Below are 21,771 nucleotides of genomic sequence, written 5' to 3'. Positions count from 1 at the left end.
AGCGGTACCCACAGGGATTTACCAACACCACGTGGAATTTTTCTTAACTTCTTATTAACTTATTTGCACTTACCCTCACTGCAGTGTTCTTGATCAATCCTCTGAGCCTCCTGTTAACCCCCAATTCTGCCAGATTCTTTGGACCGGAGAGACCCTTCGGCAGTGGTTCCACACTTCTGAGACTCCAAGACCTCCCCAAAGCCAACAGAATTCTTAGTCCAAATTGTCGCAAAAAGCGCTTACCTTTTGTTTGGGTGCACCCTTAATTCTGTTAGCCTTGTGGGGTCCGTAGAGGACGGGGAAGCGTCCCCAATCTGCCGTTTCCTTTCCGCGGGTCTCTTTCCAGTCCTGCCGCGGTCGCCAATTTTGTCGTGGTTTCTCGTGCCTCACAAATGACCAAGAGACGCAGAAGATTCTTCAAGAACCTTTCCTTCATCTACTTTCTTGGTCACCTCCTCGAAAAAAACTCTACAAGATTTGTTAAACACGATCTACCACGCACAAAGCCATACTGACTATCCTTAATCAGCCATTGGCTGTCCAAATACTTGTATATCCGATCTCTCAGAACATCTTCCAATTATTTACCTATTACTGATGTCAGGCTCACTGGCCTGTAATTACCTGGTTTACTATTGGAGCCTTTTTAAAACAATGGAATAACAAGAGCTACCCTCCAATCCTCCGGCACTGCACCGGTGGCTGAGGACATTTTAAGTATTTCTGTCAGGACCCCTGCAATTTCTACTCTAGTCTTTCTCAAGGTCCCAAGAAATATGAAGTCAGGGCCGGGGGATTTATCTACCTTTATGCGCTGTAAAGCAGCAAGCACCTCCTCCTCTTTAATCTACAAATGTTCCATGACACTACTGCTTGTTTCCCTTCCTTCCATATACACTATGCCAGTTTCCTGAGTAAATACCGATGCAAAAAAAAAACTGTTTAAGATCTCCCCCATTTCGTGAGGCTCCACATTCTGATCTTCTAGGGAACGATTCTGTCCCTTACTATCCATTTACTCTCAATATATTTGTAGAAATCTTTACCTTCACATTATCTGCCAAAGCAACCTCATGTCTTTTTGCCTTCCTGATTTCCACCTTTAGTATTTTCTTACATTTTCTATACTCTTCAAGTATCTCATTTGCACTTTGTTGCCTATACCTGCTATACACTTCTCCCTTTTTCTTAACCAGATCGCCAATATCCTTTGAAAACCAAGGTTCCCTATGCCTGTTAACTTTGCCTTTAATCCTGGCCGGAACGTGCAGACTCTGCACGAGCAAAATTTCGCCTTTGAACTTGCTAACCACATCCTTGCCAGAAAAAAGAATTGTTCCCAATCCACTCTTCCTAGATCCTTTTTCATTTTCACGAAATTTGCCCTTCTCCAATTTTACCAGAACATTAAGCTGCCAGTTCTGCCCCTCCTGCCACCAAGTCTCACTGATAGCAGTAATGTCGTAATCCCACGTGTCAACCCACGCCCTAAACTCATCTGCTTTACCTGCAATACTCCTTGCATTGAAATAGATGTACCTGAGAATGTTTATATCATGCAAATTTTTTTTTTTTCATTTCTGTCCTCTCATGTTCCTTATCCTCCTCCACCTCACTATCTGCTCTAACACTCTGGTTCCCCTCCCTCTGCAAATCTGGATTAAATCCCCCGGAGCAGCACTGGCAAATATACCCGCAAGAATGTTAGTTTCCTCACACCCCCCCCCCCAGTTCAGGGGCAAACCGTCCCGTCGGAACAGGCCCAACCTTCCGGGGAACAAAGCCCAATTGTCCAGAAACATGAAGCCCTCCCTCCTGCACCATCTCCTTAGCCACGTATTTAGCTGCACTCTCCGCACATTTATATTTACAGGGACTTTACTCCTGACGCCGGTCCCGGGACCCGACCCGTTTACAGACCCGGAGCGGAACCGGAGCAAATTCTCAGCCACTGGTTTACATCCCAGGTCGCGAAGAAAGGATAAAGTTTCCCGGTGAATTTATTCCCAGTGAAGGTGTGGAGATGGGACTTGGTCTCCGCGTTGTAAAATGAAACTGTCCCGGACTCGTAACTGAGATAAACTCCCACCCTCCCGGGGATGGGACCGGCAGCGAGACGGGACTCGGGGGAGGGGCGAACACAGGACACGTCATAATCCCGATGTAACACGTCACAATGCAGCCCGATGACCCAGAATCCGGTCTCCGGACTCAGTCTGACCCGTCTCTTCCTCTTCACAGACTCTGCGGCGACTCCCAGACACCAGAGCCGATTCCCCGTCACCTCCACCTGCCAGTAATGTCTTCCCGATGTGAATCCCTCCGATCCCAGCACACAATCCCAGAATGTGAATCTCTTCCCGGTGTCAGGGAGATCCCTCCATGTCCCGGTACATCTCACACTCTTCCGATCCTCAGACACCTCGACCCACGGATTCGCCGTTTCCACATTCAGGGTGACAGAGACTGGGGGGAGAAGCAGAGAATTAGAGAGTCCCCGGGGATCGGGGGGAGGGGGGGAGACTCGTGCAGCGCGGCCCCGGGGATCGGGGCGAGACTCGGACAGCGCGGTCCCGGGGATCGGGGGGAGACTCGGGCAGCGCGGCCCCGGGGATCGGGGCGAGACTCGGACAGCGCGGTCCCGGGGATCGGGGCGAGACTCGGACAGCGTGGCCCAGGGGATCGGGGGGAATCTCGGGCAGCGGCCCCGCGGATCGGGGGGAGACTCGGGCAGCGCGGCCCCGGGGATCGGGGGGAGACTCGGACAGCGCGGCCCCGGGGATCGGGGGGAGAATCGGGCAGCGCGGCCCCGGGTATCGAGGGGGAGACTCGGGCAGCGCGGCCCCGGATCGGGGGGGGGGGGGGGGGCGGAAGACTCGGGAAGCTTTTGACTCCACAAAAGCGGATGGACAACATAGGTCTTGATAAAGTGTTTCAGTCTGAACCGTTGAATGTTTACTCTTTTCCATAGAAACTTCCCGGCCTGCTGTTCCCCCAACAATTTGTGTGTGTTACTCTGCTTTAAATATACTCAATTATTTGTCCTCCACAGCTGCCTGTGGCAGATTCACTATCCAGTGGATAAAGGAATTCCTCCTCATCTCTGTCCTAAATGGACAACCCTATAGTCGGAGGCTGTGCTTACCGTTCTCGACCAACCCACATCCTCCCAACATCAACTCTCTCCAGACAGGTGTCAGAGAGATCTGGCGAGACCCTTCATCAGGACCTGTGTAGCTTGAATTACCAGCATCTGCAGACTTTCTCCTGTTTGATTTTTAAAGCAGAAGTTAATAAGTAAACTTCTTGATCAGTCAGAGTCCCAAAAGTTATGGGGAGGAGGCGGGAGAATAGGGTTGTGTGGGATAATAAATCAGCTATTCTTCTAAACACCAGTGAGTACAGGCCCAGAACCAACAAACACTCCTCAAATGTTAACTCTTTCATTCCCGGATTCAATCTTCTCTGAACCCTGACCAATGTCAGAACATCCTTTCTTAAATAAGGAGCCCAAAACTGCACACAGTATTCCAAGTGAGGTCTTACTATTGCCTTATAGAGCCTCAACATCACATCCCTGCTCTTATTCTCTATTCCTCTGGAAATGAATGCCAACATTGCATTCACCTTCTTCACCACCGACTCAACCTGGAGGTTAACCTTCAGTGTATCCTGCACGAGCACTCCCAAGTCCCATTGCATCTCAGAACTTTGAATTCTCTCTCCATTTAAATAGCCTGCCCGTTTATTTCTTCCACCATCGTGCATGACCATACACTTTTCGACATTGTATTTCATTTGCCACTTCTTTGACCATTCTCCCAATCTATCCAAGTCACTCGCCAGACTCTCTGTTTCCCCTGTGGAACACCACTGGTAACCGGCAGACAACCAGAATGGGATCCTTTATTCCCACTCTCTGTTTCCTGTCAATCAGCCAACGCTCTATCCACATATGTAACTTTCCCGCAGTGCCATGGGCTTTTATCTTGTTTGTCAGGCAGGATTTTCCTTTAAGGAAACCATGCTGAGTTTGGCCTATCTTGTCATATGACTCCGTAACATCATCCTTGACAATTGACTCCAGAAACCTCCCAACCACTTCTCAAGCTAACAGGTCTATAATTTACATTTTGCTTCCTTGCCCCTTTCTTAAATACCAGAGTGGCATTTACAATCTTCCACTCCTCCGGAACCATGCCAGAATCTATTGACTTTTGAAAGATCATTGCTAATGCCTCCGCGATCTCCACAGCTACTTCCTTCAAAACACAAGGGTGCATTCCATCTGGTCCTGGAGATTTATCTCCCCTTCGACTATTCAGCTTCCTGAGTACTTTCTCTGTCGTAATTGTGACTGCGCACACTTCTCTTCCCTGACACCCTTGAGTGTCCGGTATACTGCTGCTATCTTCCTCAGTGAGGACTGATGCAAATACTCATTCAGTTCCTCAGCCATCTCCTTATCTCCCATTACAATTTCTCCAGCATCATTTTCTATCGGTCCTATATCCACTCTCACCCGTTTTTTATTCTTTATATACTTGAAAAAGCTTTTATTATCTTCTTTGATATTATTTGCTAGCTTCCTTTCATAGTTCATCTTTTCCCTCTTAATGGCCTTCTTAGTTTCCTTTTGTAAGCTTTTAAAAACTTCCCAATCCTCTGACTTCCCGCTAATTTTTGCTTCATTGAATGCCCTCTCCTTTGCTTTTACTTTGGCTTTCACTTCTCATGTCGGCCACGGTCGGATCGTGTTTCCATTCGAAAATTTCTTCTGTTTTGGAATATATCTGTGTTGCACCTTCCTCACTTCTCGCATAAACTCCAGCCACTGCTGCTCTGCCGTCCTCCCGCTAGTGTCCCTTTCCAGTCAAATTTGGCCAGTTCCTCTCTCGTGCCACTGTAATTTCCTTTACTCCACTGCAATGCCGACACATCGGATTTCGGCTTCTCTTTCTCAAATTTCACAGTGAACTCAATCATGTTACGATCACTGCCTCCTAGCGGTTCCTTCACCTCAATCTCTCTAATCACCTCTGGGTCATTACACAATATCCAATCCAGTACCTCTGATCCCCTAGTGGTCTCAACAACAAGCTGTTCTGAAAAACCATCTCGTAGACATTCTACAAATTCTCTCTCTTGAGATCCAGTGTCGACCTGATTTTCCCAATCCACTCGCATGTTAAAATCCCCCACAATTGTCATAACACTGCCCTTCTGACAAGCCTTTTCTATTTCCTGTTGTAATTTGTAGTCCACCTCACTGCAGCTGTTAGGAGGCCTGTAGATAACAGCCATCAGGGTCCTTTTACCCCTGCTGTTTCTTAGCTCAACCCAGAAAGATTCTGCACCTTCCGATCCTATATCACCTCTTTCTAATGATTTAATATCATTTCTTACCAATAAAGCCACGCCACCCCCTCTGCCTACCTGCCTATCCTTCCGATACACCGTGTATCCTTGGACGTTCAGCTCTAAGAGACATGCATCCTTTAGCCACGTCTCAGTGATGGCCACAAAATTATACCTGACAATCTGTAGCTGTACGACAAGATCATCCACCTTATTCCTTATGCTGTGTGTATTTAAGTTTAACACCTTAAGTCCAGTATTTGGCACTTTTTGTTTTGATTGCACTGCAACTCATCCCATTGGCTGCAAATTTGCCTCATCGCCTGCCTGTCCTTCCTGGCATCTTTACTGCTCACTATCTTAGATTTATTTCTGTTTTCCCCCTCCTCCGCTCTATCATTCCAGTTTCCCATCCCCCTGCCAAATTAGTTTAAACCCTCCCTAACAGCTCTATTAAACATTCCCGCTACGATATTGATCCCCTTCGGGTTCAGGTGTAACCCGTACCCTGGCACATGGAAGGCACATGCAGTACCTGTCTGTTCCCCTGACTATGGAATCCCCTATGACTACCGCATTCCTCTTCTCCCTCCTTCCCTCCTGCACAACAGCGCCAGGCTCAGTGCCAGAGACCGTGGCCGTCCCCTGTCAGGTCATCCCCCTCAACAGCATCCGAAACGATATACTTGTTGCTGAGGGGGGCAGCCACAGGGGTGCTCTCCACTATCCGGGCATTTCCCTTTCCTCTCCTGACAGTCACCCAGTTTTCTGACCCCTGTAGCCTAGGGATGACTACCTCCCTGTAGCTCCTGTCTATCACCTCTTCATTTTCTCTAATAAGCAGTAGGTCATCAAGCTGCAGCTCCAGATCCCTAACACGGTCTCCGAGGAGCTGAATCTCGGTTCACCTGGCGCAGATGTGACTATCAGGGAGGCTGGAGGTCCCCCTGTTCCCCCGTCTGTCCGGGCCGATTTGCCAAGGGGAGAAAAAGAGTCGGTGCCTCGCTCTCGCCTCTTCCCGTTACTGCCTCAGCCCGTTGAGCCAAAGCCCTACACTCTGCTGCCACCCACTCCGCTGCCCGCTGTATAGGGTGGTCATCTTTTTAAACTCTCCGCGCTGTCCTGCGCAGTCTCGCCGTTCTTGAATGCGAAGTTTTTTTTTAAAAACTGCCTTCCTTCAGAATTTAGCTCCCACGCCGCCCTTCTTGTCCCAATCTAAAAAAACACCTTCAGTCCTGTATTCATCAGCCTATTCCACACTGTCCACATGAAATTCAGCAAGGCCTTTGATAACATATATAACATATAACAATCACAGCATGGAAACAGGCCATCTCGGCCCTCCTCGTCCGTGCCGAACATCGGTTCGTCCAGCGTCCCGCCCACTGACACTCCAGCCAATGGAGGCAAGATACTCCCAGTGGTGTTCTCTGATTGGCTGTGAGTGTGTACGAGGGCGGGCTGCTGCCGGGGGTGGTGGGGGGGGGGGGTGGCTGGAGATGTCAGTCACAGTTTGTTCTCAGAATCAAAGCAAGTTCACCGAGCCTCAAAGTAAATATTATTATTTTTTTTAAGTTTGTATTGAACACAAACAAAAACAGAAACACTAAACATACGCTAACAAAGCCAGAGAATCACACAAAAGCAGCAACAAATATATAACCATTAACTTTAAATATACAAATAAACAAGGAAATCCACTCTAAATACTGTTGGACAGAAGGAACTATATCTAAAAGAAGTCACAAAACAGGAATATTTACAGAGATAACACAAAACGTTGACAGATTTATACAGTCTTTACAGTTTTCTGTTTATGGGAAGTTTTCAGAGTATAAACGTATAGTTTATATACGTTTGACGTTTGAAGTCTGACGTAAATATCTAAATGAAGGTTTCTTATTGCTGTGTTTGCATTTATGGATATAAAATTTGCTGCAAATTAACAAAAGAATTATGATAAAGAATTGATCCCTGTGAGATTTGGTGTTATTAGTAAACCCAAATAAGACATTTTGAAAACAAAAAGTAAAATCCACATTAATATAACCATATAACCATATAACAATCACAGCACGGAAACAGGCCATTCCGGCCCTCCTAGTCTCCACTCCTTTCCTGTCCATATACCTATCCAATGTTACCCTAAATGACACAACTGAACTGGCCTCTATTACTTCTACAGGAAGCTCATTCCACACAGCTATCACTCTCTCTGAGTAACGAAATACCCCCTCGTGTTTCCCTTAAACTTTTGCCCCCTAACTCTCAAATCATGTACTCTCGTTTGAATCTCCCCTACTCTCAATGGAAACAGCCTATTGACGTCAACTCTATCGAGGTAATTTTAAATACCTCGATCAAATCCCCCCTCAACCTTCTACGCTCCAATGAATAGAGACCTAACTTGTTCAACCTTTCTCTGCAACTTAAGTGCTGAAGCCCAGGTAACATCCTAGTAAATCGTTTCTACACTCTCTCTAATTTATTGATATCTTTCCTATAATTCGGTGACCAGAACTGTACACAACATTCCAAATTTGGCCTTACAAATGCCTTGTACAATTTTAACATTACATCCCAACTTCTGTACTCAATGCTCTGATTTATAAAGGTCAGTGTTCCAAAAGCCTTCTTCACCACCCTATCTACATGAGACTCCACCTTCACACTGTTATTCCTAGATCTCTCTGTCCAACTGCATTCCTCAATGCCCTACCATTTACCCTGTATGTTCTATTTGGATTATTACTGCCAAAATGTAGAACCTCACACTTCTCAGCATTAAACTCCATCTGCCAACGTTCAGCCCATTCTTCTAACCGGCATAAATCTCCCTGCAAGCTTTGAAAACCCACCTCATTATCCACAACACCTCCTACCTTAGTATCATCGGCATACTTACTAATCCAATTTACCACCCCATCATCCAGATCATTTATGTATATTACAAACAACATTGGGCCCAAAACAGATCCTCCATCCCGATAAACAATTATCCACCACTACTCTCTGGCATCTCCCATCTAGCCACTGTTGAATCCATTTTATTACTCCAGCATTAATACCTAACGACTGAACCTTCTTAACTAACCTTCCATGTGGAACTTTGTCAAAGGCCTTGCTGAAGTCCATATAGACTACATCCACTGCCTTACCCTCGTCAACATTCCTCGTAACTTCTTCAAAAAATTCAATAAGGTTTGTCAAACATGACCTTCCACGCACAAATCCATGCTGGCTACTCCTAATCAGATGCTGTTTATCCAGATAATTATAAATACTATCTCTAAGAATACTTTCCATTAATTTACCCACCACTGATGTCAAACTGACAGGTCTATAATTGCCAGGCTTACTTCTAGAACCCTTTTTAAACAATGGAACCACATGAGCAATGCGCCAATCCTCCGGCACAATCCCCGTTTCTAATGACATCTGAAAGATCTCCGTCAGAGCTCCTGCTATCTCTACACAAACTTCCCTCAAGGTCCTGGGGAATATCCTGTCAGGATCTGGAGATTTATCCAATTTTAAATTTCTTAAAAGCGCCAGTACTTCCACCTCTTTAATTGTCATAGGTTCCATAACTTCCTTACTTGTTTCCCACACCTTACACAATTCAATATCCTTCTCCTTAGTGAATACCGAAGAGAAGAAATCGTTCAAAATCTCTCCCATCTCCCTCGGCTCCACACATAGCTGACCACCCTGATTCTTTAAGGGACCAATTTTATCCCTCACTATCCTCTTGATGTCGATGATAGACCACACTTAGAGCATTGTCTGCATTTCCGGTTACCGAATATGGGGAGGATGTCATTACACTGGACAGGAGGCTTCAGGAGGATGTTACCAGGACTAGGGGCTTGGGTTAAAAGCAGAGAGTGGATAAGCTTGGGCTATTCACCTGTAGTGTAGGATTTTCAGGTGTGATCCCTGATCAAGGTAAATTATTCATAAGGAGCTTAAATAACATTTATTTTTCCAAGAAATGGGAGTACAGAACCAGAGGCCTCAGATTGAAAGAGAGACAGGAATTTTTTCTGAGTGGTCTATCGGGTAATATTCTCATAGAGAGGGAGGTTGGTAAATGGAATTTGCCCTCAAACACTGTAGAAACAGGTAAAAATAAAATATTTTAAAATAAATTTGGGCAGGTACACAGATGGGAAATGGTTAGAGGGATGGGGGGGGGGGCAAACACACACAAATGGGCCATGCTCAAGAAGACATCTTAGTCTTGCAGATTGATGAAGTGGGCCGTGAGTTCAACATCCATCAAACCCTCCCAGATCATCCTCCTGAGGAATCTCACCCCGGAGTCTGTCTGTTAAGTGTTGATGTGACGTCACGTCAGAGGGCAGCTCAGTGCCACAGAACAGACAGACTGGGTAAGGACGGCAGATTTCAATCCTAAATGGGAATTTGTACCTATTTCTGTGGCCGTTTGTCGCACTCTGATAGTATATTGTGTGTGTGTGTGTGTGTGTGTGTGTGTGTGTGTGTGTGTGTGTGTGTGTGTGTGTGTGTGTGTGTGTGTGTGTGTGTGTGTGTGTGTTGATTGTGGTAAATATCCGTGTGGTGTGTATACACATTGAAGGAGAGTGTGCAGATTGAAGAATTAGTATGTTACAGTGTATCATCACATGTCTGGTGTGTGTTGACAATGTGTTATACGTGATTGAGTTGTTTAAATGAATAAATGACTGTCTCTGAAGAGATTGGTATCCAGGTTACTGAGGGAAATAACAACATACATTGCTGAGGCTCTGACTACAATCTGCCAGTCCTTCCTGTGTATGTGTGTGAGGGAGCTTTGCCAGGCCGGTTATGCTGTGTTTGCTTCTCCCGAGATGAAATCTTGACCCACGTCAATGCTTGTTGGTGTATCCGAGTTCATTCTCACAATGCTACAATGTAGTGGTCTGACCACCATAAGACATAGGAGCAGAATTAGGCCATTTGCCTATCGAGTCTGCTCCGCCATTCAATCATGGCTGATCCTTTTTTTCCCTCCTCAGCCCCACTCCCTGGTCTTCTCTCCATAACCTTTGATGCTGTTCAATCTGGAACCTATCAAGCTCTGCCTTAAATACACACAACGTTCCACAAATTCAACAGCCGCTGGCTCAAATTTCTTCGCATCTGTTTTAAATAGACCCCCCTCTATCTTGAGGCTGTGCCCTCTTGTCCTAAACTCCACCACCATGGGAAACATTCTTTCCACATCTACTCTGTCTAGGACTTTCAACATTCGAAATGTTTCAATAAGATCCCCCCTCATCTTTCTAAATTCCAGCGAGTACAGACACAGAGCTATCAAACGTTCCTCGTATGAGAACCCTTTCATTCCTGGAATCATCCTTATGAAATGAACCTTCTGCAATGCCAGCACATCTTTTCTGAGAAATATTGTTCAGAATACTCAAGGTGAGGCCTCACCAGCGCCTTATAAAGCCTCAGCATCACATCCCTGCTCTTGAATTGAATGCTATTCTGAACCACAGATTAAAAGCCAGGAGCAACAGGGTCTGGGACAGCTTCTTCAACCAGGCCATCAGACTGATTAACTCATGTGGACACAACTGAATTTCTATGTTATATTAACCAGCCTGTTGTACATATTATTTATCATAAATTACTATAAATTGCACACTGCACATTTAGACGGAGATGTAACATAAAGATTTTTAATCCTCATGTATATGAAGGATGTAAGTAATAAAGTCAATTGAATTCAAATCAATTTCTTGTTTTTTTTTTCATCCCAATCATTCTTTCAGTTCCTCACCGTAGATATTTAAAAGCTTTCCAACCCTCCGTCTTCCTGCTATTTTTTGTGTCGTTGTATGTCCTCTCTTTTACCTTTACATTAACTTGTCTTCCCTTGTCAGCCACGGTTTTACTATTTTGCCATTTGAGTATTTATTTATTTTTGGAATACATCTATCCTTCACCTTCCTCATTTTCCCAGAAACTGACATCATTTCTGCTCTGCTCTCATCCCTGCCAGCATCTCCTTCCAATTTGCTTTGGCCAACTCCTCTCTCAGACCACTGTAATTTCTTTTACTCCTCTGAAATACTACAATGTCAGACTTTACTGTCTCCTTATCAAATTTCAAGTTGAACTCAGCATGTTGTGAGCACTGCTTCCTAAGGTTTCTTTTAACTACTCACCTCTGGTTCAATACATAACACCCAATCCAGTAGAGCTGTTCCCCGAGTAGGCTCAATGACAAACTGCTCTAGAAAGCCATCACATTGCATTCAACAAACTCACTCTCTTGAGATCCTTTACCAACCTGATTTTCCCAATTGATCTGCATGTTGAGATCTCCCATGATTATCATAACATTGTCCTTTTCATCAGCCTTTTCTATTTCCAGTTGTAATCTGCGGGCCTTAACCCACTGACTGTTGGGAGGCCTGTATTTGACTGGTGTCAGTGTCATTTTTTACTTTTTACAGTTTCTTACCTCAACCCACAAGGATTCAACATCTTCCAATCCTATGTCACATCTAGCTGATGATTTACCAGCAGATACACCACCCCCTCACCCAACCTTCCTATACCACCGATACATTGTGTAACCTTGGACATTCAGCTCCCAACTACAACCATCCTTCAGCCACGATTCCGTGATGGCCACAACATCATACCTGACAATCGGTAATAGTGCAACAAGATCATCCACCTTATTTCTCATACTCCATGCATTGAGATATAACACTTTGTGTACTGTATCTGCTACCCTTTTTAATTCTGCATCTCTAATGCACTGATACTCACCCTGCTGGCTGCAATTTTGTCCTCATATCTGTCATGTCGGACAGTCTGACTGCATGCTATCTTTTGCATTTTACCATCAGTCCTAACCCTTCATTCCAGTTCCCAACCCCCTCTAAATTAGGTTAAACCCTCCCCAACAGCTCCATCAAACCTCTCTGAGAATATTGTCTCTCTCAGGTGCAGGTGCAACCCATCCCTTTCGAGCAGGTCATTCCTCCTCCGGAAGAGATCTCATTGATCCAAGAACCTGAAGCCCTGACCCTTGCATCAGCTTCTCAGCCATCTTTAATCTGCCAGATTGTCCTGTTTCTACCCTCACCAGCACGTGGCACAGGCAGCAATCCAGAAATTACAACCCTGGAGGTACTGCTTCTGAACTTTCTACCAAGCTCTCCAAATTCTATTTTCAGGACCTCTTTGCTTTTACTTCCAATGTCATTGGTCGCAAAATACAACAAGATATCTGGCTGTTATACCTCCCTTTCTAAAATGCTACAGACACGATCTGAGAAGTCCCTGACCCTGGCACCTGGGAGGCAACATACCATTCAAGTGTCCCATTCACATCCATAAATTCTCCTGTCTGTTCCCCGAACGATTGAGTCCCCTATCACTACTGCTCCCTCTTCTCCCTCTAACAACAGTGAGAGTTGCCGATCCAGAAGGGGGAAGACCTGCGTCAATCAGATACTGGACTCACAGGGCACAAAGTAATGGAACTAATGTAATTGGAACCAATATGAACCAAGATATCTGGCTGTTTTATCTTCCTCTCGGAAATGCTGCGGACACGATCCGAGTCGTCCCACCCTGGCACCTGGGAGGCAACATACCATTCGGGTGTCCCATTCACGTCCACAGATTCTCCTGTCTGCTCCCCCGATGATTGGAATAAACTTCAGTTCCCTATCAGCCTATTATTACTGCCAATCTTTGCCTCAAATTATCTTAATTGTGTCTCATAAACAAGGAGAAAATAAAACTTTGTAAGTTTTACCTCGGTTAATGTCATTAAGTGTTTCTCTCAACACTGTGTTCAACAAATAGATGTGATCGAATTTTTCAACCGGTAGGGCCTCATCTGTCACTGACAATTCCTGGACATCGTCACTGATTCTGTAAATATTAAACTGCTGGTGATAAACTGGAATTTTGAAGTATTTTACAAATCCATACAGGGTTTCAGTAAAGAGCATGTCCTACCTCCTGTTCCGATGAGCTTCCTCCTGAAATAAATAAAAGCACAAATCTGATTAGACTTGGATCTACTGTCCACATCCTGAATTTCATCCAAATCATTACAAGGTGAGTAAAATTCCCGCTCCCACAGTCACAAACACACACCAGCAATACAGAACCACGGGGAAAATTACAGGGAAAGTTTCTGAAAGTTGGACCATTACTGAGAGGATGAAACTTACAGGAAAGACAGGACAGGCTGTGCATTACCATTTGGATAAAACGTCAGAATAATAAAATGGAACAATTGAAGATTAGTGATGGATTTGATTGCGCGAAGGTGGAAAAAGTACCTCATTATGGCGAACACGAGAGGACACAGGTGCTTGGAAGTAGTACGGAGGAGATGTCAGGTAAGTGTCTTGGAATGGGTGGAATGAGCTGTCGGCAACGAAGGTGGAGGCGGATGCGATAGGGTCTTTCACAAGACTCCTACACAGGTACATGGAGCTTGGAAAAATAGAGAGCTATGGCTAACTCGAGGTAATTTCTAAAGTCAGTAGATGTTCGGCACAGCATTGTGGGCCAAAGAGACTGTATTGTGCTGTAGGTTTTCTTTGTTTCTATGTTTCTATTTATGGGGAGACCTTCAGTCAAAAATAAAATGCCAGGTGGTTTTTAATAAAACCCACAAGAAATTTAGTGAAGTGGATGTGGAAATCAATGCCACAGGAGTGGTTGAAGTGGATCAGCAGACATTGAATGTAATGGGGAGGCTGGATAAAAACGTGAGGGGCCAGGGAGTTCGGGGCACTGTTGCTGAGTGCAGTGAGTAGGTGGCAGGAGGCTTGTGGCCGAGGGGAAATTGATAGAAGATGGAGCGAATGGCCTGCTCATGACGGAGAATGGGACACAATCCCATGTAAAACTAATTCGAAAATGTAGAGACAGTGAAAGTTTCTGTAATCTGATGGAAACCGGATATGGAGGATAAGTCTGATGTGTGGGTCACATTCTTTGTTCTCACTGATTGACAGAGAGACCCTCACACCCACCGCACCAGACACATTTACAGCCTGTGACTGGAACTGTGTGTTAATGGGAGTTTTAGAGGATATTTAATGCGGTAATTAAGGACACAATCAGCAGCTCTGTGTTATGATCAGAGTAAATCATTTCAGTGAAGATTGCATTCTGTCCTGGGACGTACAGAAGTTGTGGAAGTCCAGTTTTGGGACAACAACCCTGAACAGTTGCATCAATTGTCTGGAGAGAAACGGTTTACTGCCATTTGTAAATGCTGGGTGTAGGAGTAACACGTCTGTTTTCCGTCTGCATTGTATTCTGTGTTATGTGTTTATTACGATAATCAGTCACGTGAGTGGGGACGTGGTAAAAGCAAAGGGAATAAGTTACGTATTCATACTTTGTTCTGGGCTGTTTTCAGCCAGGGACTGGCAGATGCTATATCTTTGACTGATACGTTGCAGAATAATTTACGATAAATTATGCAGAAAATTTCATCACTTAAGTATTGTATGTTGCTGATAAAGGATCGAATATCAATCTCCGGTATTTAGAATGTCATTAGCGGAGTGATTGGAGGTTCGTCATGCAAGGAGAATACTCTGTGTGAGGTCACCAGCAGCGGCAATTGATTTGCTAGAATTGGCCGCTGTGCTGTGTTTATTTCAAATATACCACTGTTCACTTAGTTCAATTTGACAGAAATAAATTGAAATATATTCCCTCACCTTGAGAAATATCACACCGTCTTTCTGATCCATCTGTTCCTTTAACTTGGTGATTTCCTCCTGAATAAACCTTATATTCTCTTGAATCTTAAGAAGATTTTTCTCCATTGAATTTAGAATCCTCGCGTCTTCCGTCCTGAGATCCCTGAGTAAGCTCTGCTCTTTCTCCGTGATAATCTGGCGCAGTTCAGCAAACTGGGATGTGACGTGGGTCTGAACGCTGTGTGACTGTTCCTGTCGAATAAAAGGTGAAGATTAGTTTACTGCATTGCTGTGTTGTATTTCCTTTTGATACGAAGGTGACTGTTCGGCCTACTAGGGTCCATACTACCTCTGAGACATACCCGTCAACCCCATTCCCTCACGTTTTCCTGAAACCTATTCTCCCTCATTGACCCATTAACTCCCAGCTGATTCACATACACCCTTCCCCACCTTCACAGGGTTAATTGTAGTTAACCATTCATCCAGCATGTCCTTGGAATGTGTCTGAAACTGTCATGGCTACAGGGAGAGCATGCAAACTCCACACAGACAGCACCAGAGGTCAGGATCGAACCCAGGTCACTGGAGCTGCGATACTCTGCTATTCCACATTAAAGGGAGCAAAACTCGACAGTAATATCAGAAATTCCACTTAGGAAGCTTCACCCGAACTCCGGAAATCTTCTCTTTCTGTTGCTGCTCCTTTTCCTGGAAGTCTGATTTCTTTTTTGTGAGAGAGTCTAAGGAAGATTTTAGCTGATCCTGGAAGTCAGAGAGTGAAGGAAATAGAAACAAAGATGCATCAAAAGAAACAGGTGATCAAACCCGATTATCACACAAAATGCCGGAGGAACTCAATGAGTCAGGCAGCATATATTCAGGGGAAATAAACAGTCGGTGTTTCGGGATGAGACCCTTCATCAGGACTGGGAAGGAATGGGACAGAAGCCAGAATAAAAAGGTTGGGGATGAGAACCAGCTGACAGGTGACGGGTGAGACAACGTGAGGGGCAACGAGGGGGAGGGTGATGAAGTGAGAAGCTGAGAGGGGACAGGTGGAAGAGGTAAAGGGCTGGAGAAGAAGGAATCTGAGCGAGAGGAAAATCGACCATGGAGGAAAAAGGGGGATTTGGGGGCTGTTTGGGGACATGAATAGTGGTGAGGCAGGGGATGGTAGGAGTCAGGTGTCGCACTTGCCCCGTTTGCAGGTATCGGTGTCAGGAGAGAAATCAGTGGGGAGAAGCGAGTGGGTAACAGAATTACGTAGAGAGATCCCAAGAGAGCGGAGAGTTGTAGTGGAGAAGGGTGGGACTGGGCTTTTGAAGGGAAAGATGTGCTTCGTGGTAGAATCCCATTGGAGACGGCGAACGGTGGGGGGATGATGTGTTGTTTATGGAGGCTCGTGTCATGGACAATAGACGATGGGGAGAGTATCAAATTCGGATTACTTTTACCTTGTAGATTTTAACAGCTTCTTTAATCGGCTTGAAGCGGTGCTCTCTGTGTTCCTGCGCAACTGCACAGATCACACAGATTAGTGTCTTGTCCGTTTCACAAAACAGCTTCAGTTCTTCCTCATGTTCCTCGCAGTGAAGTTTACTTTCCTTCCCTTTCGGATTCAGGTTTAGATTTCGAGCTTTTTCAGCCAGATTTGCTAAGGCCCGATTCGCCCTGAGGGTGCGGTCAGCAATCGCCTCTCTACATTCCGGGCAGGAGTTTCTCTCCTCCCTTTCCCAACACCGTGTGATACAAGAGCGACAGAAGTTGTGTCTGCACTCCAGAATAACCGGATCGATGAAGAAATCCAGGCAGACGGGACAAATTACCTCCTCGGTCCAACTCTCGGCCTTTCTTTTCGAAGCCATGTTAACTCCCAGCACTTCCTGATTCAGAATGCTTTCACTTTCCGGGAAATGCTGATCCCCTGCAGTACCGCGATTGTCCACTACGCGCGCTGCAGACTCGGGGAATGAACATTCTGCTGCTGGATATGTTCAGTGGAAATTTTGGTTAGTGTGGGATCAAAAACACATTAAACGGGCAACAGATAAGAAAACGCGGACATGGACTGTTTAAGCCCGGCTACGAGCGGAGGAGGGTTGGCGGCATGGCTACCAACCCATCTCTTAAAACCCCAGAGCAACAAAAACGTCAGCTGAATCTCCAAAGGCCTCATCCCTGCGGTCGGAAGGACCTTCCCCTGGAAGACGATTGAAGTCCTGCGCTGAAAGGAGAAGCCATGTGCCCCCCCCCCCCCCCCGGGGTGGTTCACTACTACAATAACTGTGAAGCTTCCTCAGACAGCCCGGCCACTCTCTATCCAGTGTAAAGGATCCCTGTAGTTCCAATGGTGTCCCTGTAGTCTGGAATGTGTCAGTCGGCAGCATTCCTGTACGACAGGGGTTCCCAAACTTTTTCTATGCCAAAGACCAATCCCGATTGGTGACCCCTGCTTTCCGGACATCTCGATTTGATGACAGGCCAACAAGTTTCGGACGTCTTTCCACAAGTTGATGATCTTCCAGCAGCACTCGCTGTCCGTTTTCCTGCGCGTCCTGGGAACAGCCCGAGGATCAGTGAGCCTTCTGTCACGCAGCTGCTGTGGCACAGGCCCTTGCATCTTTCTCCACAGATCTTCGCCAGCCCACAGTCCGCAAAGAGGTGAGTGACCGTCTCGTCTCCACTGCAGTAATCTCGGGGCAGCGCGCTGTGGGAATGATCTCCGGGCATGCAGCAAGGATCAGACTGGGAGGGACCCTCTCGTCTCCACTGCAGTAATCTCGGGCAGCGCGCTGTGGGAGTGATCTCCGCGCATGGAGCAAAGATCAGACTGGGAGGGACCCTCTTGTCTCCACTGCAGTAATCTCGGGACAGCGCGCTGTGGGAGTGATCTCCGGGCATGCAGCAAGGATCAGACTGGAAGGGCCCCTCTAGTCTCCACTGCAGTAATCTCGGGGCAGCGCGCTGTGGGAGTGATCTCCGGGCATGCAGCAAGGATCAGACTGGGAGGGGCCCTCTCGTCGCCAGACAGGCGAGGTCTTGCTGCCTGTTGGTGAGATCCGGTGATGAGGCATTCTGCCAGATGGTCTGGACTGTCTGCTCAGGGAACCACTCCACTGTGTCCATCCAGTCCTTCTCCTGCAGTAACTGCAGGACATTCCGTGCTGACGACTGTCTGGTGTTCTTGTGGTCAAAGCTGCTGGTCTGAAAGAACTGTCACCAATTTCATTAACACAAGGTTCACATGGAGAAGCTTCCTGACTGAGACAGACACAGTCTCACAGGGTATTTACAGGGTAGGGGCAGGAATGATGATTCCCCTGGCTGGGGAGTGGAACCGGGGATCACAGACTCAAAATCCGAGATCACCTCAGCAGGACTGAGATGAGGAGAAAATTCCCCAACACAGTGCAGTGAATATTTGGAGTTTTCTCCACAGGTTTTCTAAATTAAACCGACATATTTAGGGGCTCGGCGATGTGGCAGCGTTGCAGGAAAGTGGCGCTGAGGTCAAAGATCAGCCATGTTCTGAGTGAGGGGCAGAACAGCGCAGCGCAACGCCTGCTCCTGTTCTTTATTTTCAAAATCTCGAGTTGACTTTTGCGCCTTGTTCTCCCTTGGCCTTCAGCCTGTCGGATTGCACAGGGGAGCGGTGAGAGCTCCGGAGATCCATCAGCAGCCGCTGCGGTTATTTCATGCTCTTGTTATTTATCGCTGTTTCGCCATAATGCATTTGCACAGTTTGTTACCTTCAGCACTCTGGCTGATCTTTCACTGCCTGCTTCTGTTATGGTTACTATTCTATACTTTTTCTAAGTGTGTCCGCAGGAAAATGCTTCTCGCGGCTGTATGTGGTGATTTATCGGTACTCTGATAATAAAATTTTCTTTGAAATTTGAGTTTCGGGAAACTTGCTTTAATTCTGGGAACAAACTGTGATTGACATCTCCAGCTCCCAGCTGCAGCCGGTCCTCACACACTCACAGCCAATCAGCGATCACCGCTGGGAGAGGGATGCTCTCATTGGCTGAGGCTTGTCAGTGGGTGGGACGCTGAGTGCCGGCCGGGCCGGAGTTTGGAACCGGGACCGAGTGAGGCCGGAGACCGGGAGCTGCGCCTCGGGTTTCAGCTGCACCACCGGCGGGTCTTTGATCCTTTCGAAGGCAGAGCTGAAGAGACTGGCGGAGATTCCGTGAGATGTTTCAGCTACACAGAGGGTGCCCGGCCTTTCCCCGCCGAGGATCGGGGCCTGTTGTCTGGAGTTGTCTCCCAGACCCGTCCCTTCCTGCTGGGAGACGGGAGCTGCCCCGCAGCGGCTGCCGATGGATCTCCGGAGCTCTCACCGCTCCCCTGTGCAATCCGAACGGCTGAAAACCCAGGGAGAACAAGGCGCAAAGGTAAACTCGTGTTTTAGAAAATAAAAAAAACAGGAGCATGTCTGGCCACTCGGCCCGTTGCGCCCCTTCCACCCTTTCCTCAGAATAGTCCTTTCTTTTTAAATCTTTTTATTGATTTTAAACAAACACAAATGGAACATGAATACAAAGAGCTTGAGAGTACATAATTAATAGGTTAAGGTATAAATACAAATAGATTATAATAACCTCCCAAACTCATAGTGGTTACAAAAAATGGAGAAAATAAGAACCCCCCCCCTGAAAAAAAAAGAAAAAATACCTAACCGACATGGGGCATTGCATTATATCAATTATACACAGTACCGTCAATAACTCCGCACCTCCATCCAAATAATTAAGGACAATAAAAGTAAGGTTTAGGAAAAGTCAGTTTAGCTTATATGAAAATGTTGAATAAATGGTCTCCAAGTTTCTTCATATTTAACGGAAGGGTCAAAGACAACACTTGTAATTTTTTCTAAACTCGAGCAAGAAATAGTTTGAGAAAACCACTGAAATATAGTTGGAGGGTTAATTTCTTTCCAATTCAATAGGATAGATCTTCTAGCCATTAATGTAACAAATGTAATCATCCGCCGGGCTGGTGGGGGGGGGGGGGGGGGGGGGGGGGAGGGTGGATTATCCACCATTGGTAAACCGAAAATTGCAGTAATAGGATGCGGTTGCAATTTGATATTCAGAACTGTTGAAGTAATACCAAAATCATCTTTCCAATAATTTTGCAAACAGGGGCAAGACCAGAACATGTGGGTCAATGAAGCGACTTCAGAATGACATCTGTCACTGGTCGGATTAACATTAGAATAAAATCGAGCGAGTTTATCCTTGGACATGTGAGCCCTATGAACAACCTTAAATTGTATTAGGGCATGTTTAGCACAAATAGAAGAAGAATTGACTAATTGTAAAATTTTCTCCCACTGCTCTGTGGCTATAAGACAGTGAAGTTCTTTTTCCCATTCCTTCTTAATTATTTCTGATACTCCTGGCTGTATTTTCATGATCATATGATAAATGATGGCTACTTAACCCTTCTGGCAAGGATTCAGAGATAGAATTTTTTCCGTAATGTCCATTGGACATAATTTCAGAAAATACTAACATTCAAGAAATTTCTAACTTGCAAGTATCTAAAAAAAAAATGGTTTTTAGGCTGGGCAGCTGTTCAAAGGACATAAAACTGTTATCTAAAAAATAGATCACGAAAACATGTTATACCTTTCGTTTTCCAAAACACAAAGGCCTGGTCCATAAAAGAGGGCTGGAAAAAGAAGTTAGATATAATAGGGCTTGATTATTCAAGCCAAAGAATTTACGAAACTGAAACCATATTCTTAATGTATGTTTAACTATAGGATTAGTTATTTGTTTATTCGGTTTAGATAAAGCAAAAGGAAGCGAAGATCCTAAAATAGAAAACAATGAGAAGACTTGTACAGAATTACACTCCAAATTTACCCATTGTGGGCAAGGTACTATGACCGATTCTTGTGTCCAAAATATTAAATATTGAATATTAACTGCCCAATAGTGAAATCTCAGGTTTGGCAAAGCAAAACCATCTTCCTTCTTAGGCTTCTGTAAATATTTTTTACTTAATCTAGGATTTTTATTCTGCCACACATACGAGGATATTTTGGAGTCAATAATATCAAAAAAATATTTAGGAATAAAAATTGGTAATGCTTGGAATAAATATAAAAATTTGGGTAATACTATCATCTTGATAGTATTAATTCGACCAATCAATGACAGAGATAATGGGGACCACCTGGTAACAAGTTGCTTCATTTGTTCAATTAAAGGTAAAAAATTAACTTTAAATAAACCCTTATGTTTCTTGGTAATTTTAATACCCAAATAAGTAAAATGATCTGTGACAACTTTAAATGGTAAGTGTTTATAAATTGGAACTTGCATATTTAATGGAAATAATTCACTCTTATTAAAATTCAGTTTGTAGCCAGAAAAGCTACTAAACTGAGCAAGCAAGGATGAAATAGCAGGAATAGATCTCTCAGGGTCAGATATGTATAGTAACAAATCATCAGCATATAATGATAACTTATAAGTCCCTTACCCACGGGTAATACCAAAAATATTAAGTGATTCACGAATGGCAACGGCTAAAGGTTCCAAAGCAAAGTCAAATAATAGAGGACTTAAAGGGCAGCCTTGCCTCGTACCACGGGACAACTGAAAAAAAGGAGATCTTTGATTATTGGTAAGAACCGAAGCCAAAGGTTTATAATACATTAATTTAATCCATGATATAAATTTTA

At 45.1% G+C, this 21,771-nt stretch overlaps 2 protein-coding genes across 2 annotated transcripts in view; one reads left to right on the top strand and one right to left on the bottom strand.

Annotated features, from left to right (window-relative positions):
* LOC140720244 (E3 ubiquitin-protein ligase TRIM39-like) overlaps nt 1–21,771 on the top strand; it is a 420,075-nt gene that overhangs the window by 25,030 nt on the left and 373,274 nt on the right. The window lies entirely within an intron of this gene.
* Nucleotides 436–15,883, bottom strand: LOC140720245 (E3 ubiquitin-protein ligase TRIM39-like). The gene is made up of 4 exons (XM_073035122.1): nt 15,087–15,883; nt 13,357–13,379; nt 13,151–13,269; nt 436–2,466 (listed from the first exon to the last, which is right to left on the bottom strand). Exons 1-4 carry the CDS (start codon nt 15,192–15,194, stop codon nt 1,913–1,915), a joined length of 804 nt encoding a protein of 267 aa, XP_072891223.1. The 5' UTR covers nt 15,195–15,883; the 3' UTR covers nt 436–1,912.

Source organism: Hemitrygon akajei, unplaced genomic scaffold (assembly GCF_048418815.1).
Source record: "Hemitrygon akajei unplaced genomic scaffold, sHemAka1.3 Scf000038, whole genome shotgun sequence".
NCBI lineage: Eukaryota > Metazoa > Chordata > Chondrichthyes > Myliobatiformes > Dasyatidae > Hemitrygon > Hemitrygon akajei.
The sequence above is the reverse complement of the archived record's forward strand: the minus strand, read 5'-3'. Positions and strand labels throughout refer to the sequence as shown.

Coding starts and splice junctions, on each gene's coding strand:
- LOC140720245 (XM_073035122.1), bottom strand. CDS start 15,194: ATGGAGAAAAATCTTCTTAAGATTCAAGAGAATATAAGGTTTATTCAG. Junction 13,380..15,086: donor ACGGTGTGATATTTCTCAAG/GTGAGGGAATAT, acceptor TATTTATTTCAG/GAGGAAGCTCATCGGAACAG. Junction 2,467..13,150: donor ACTTAATGACATTAACCGAG/GTAAAACTTACA, acceptor TTCTCCCCCCAG/TCTCTGTCACCCTGAATGTG.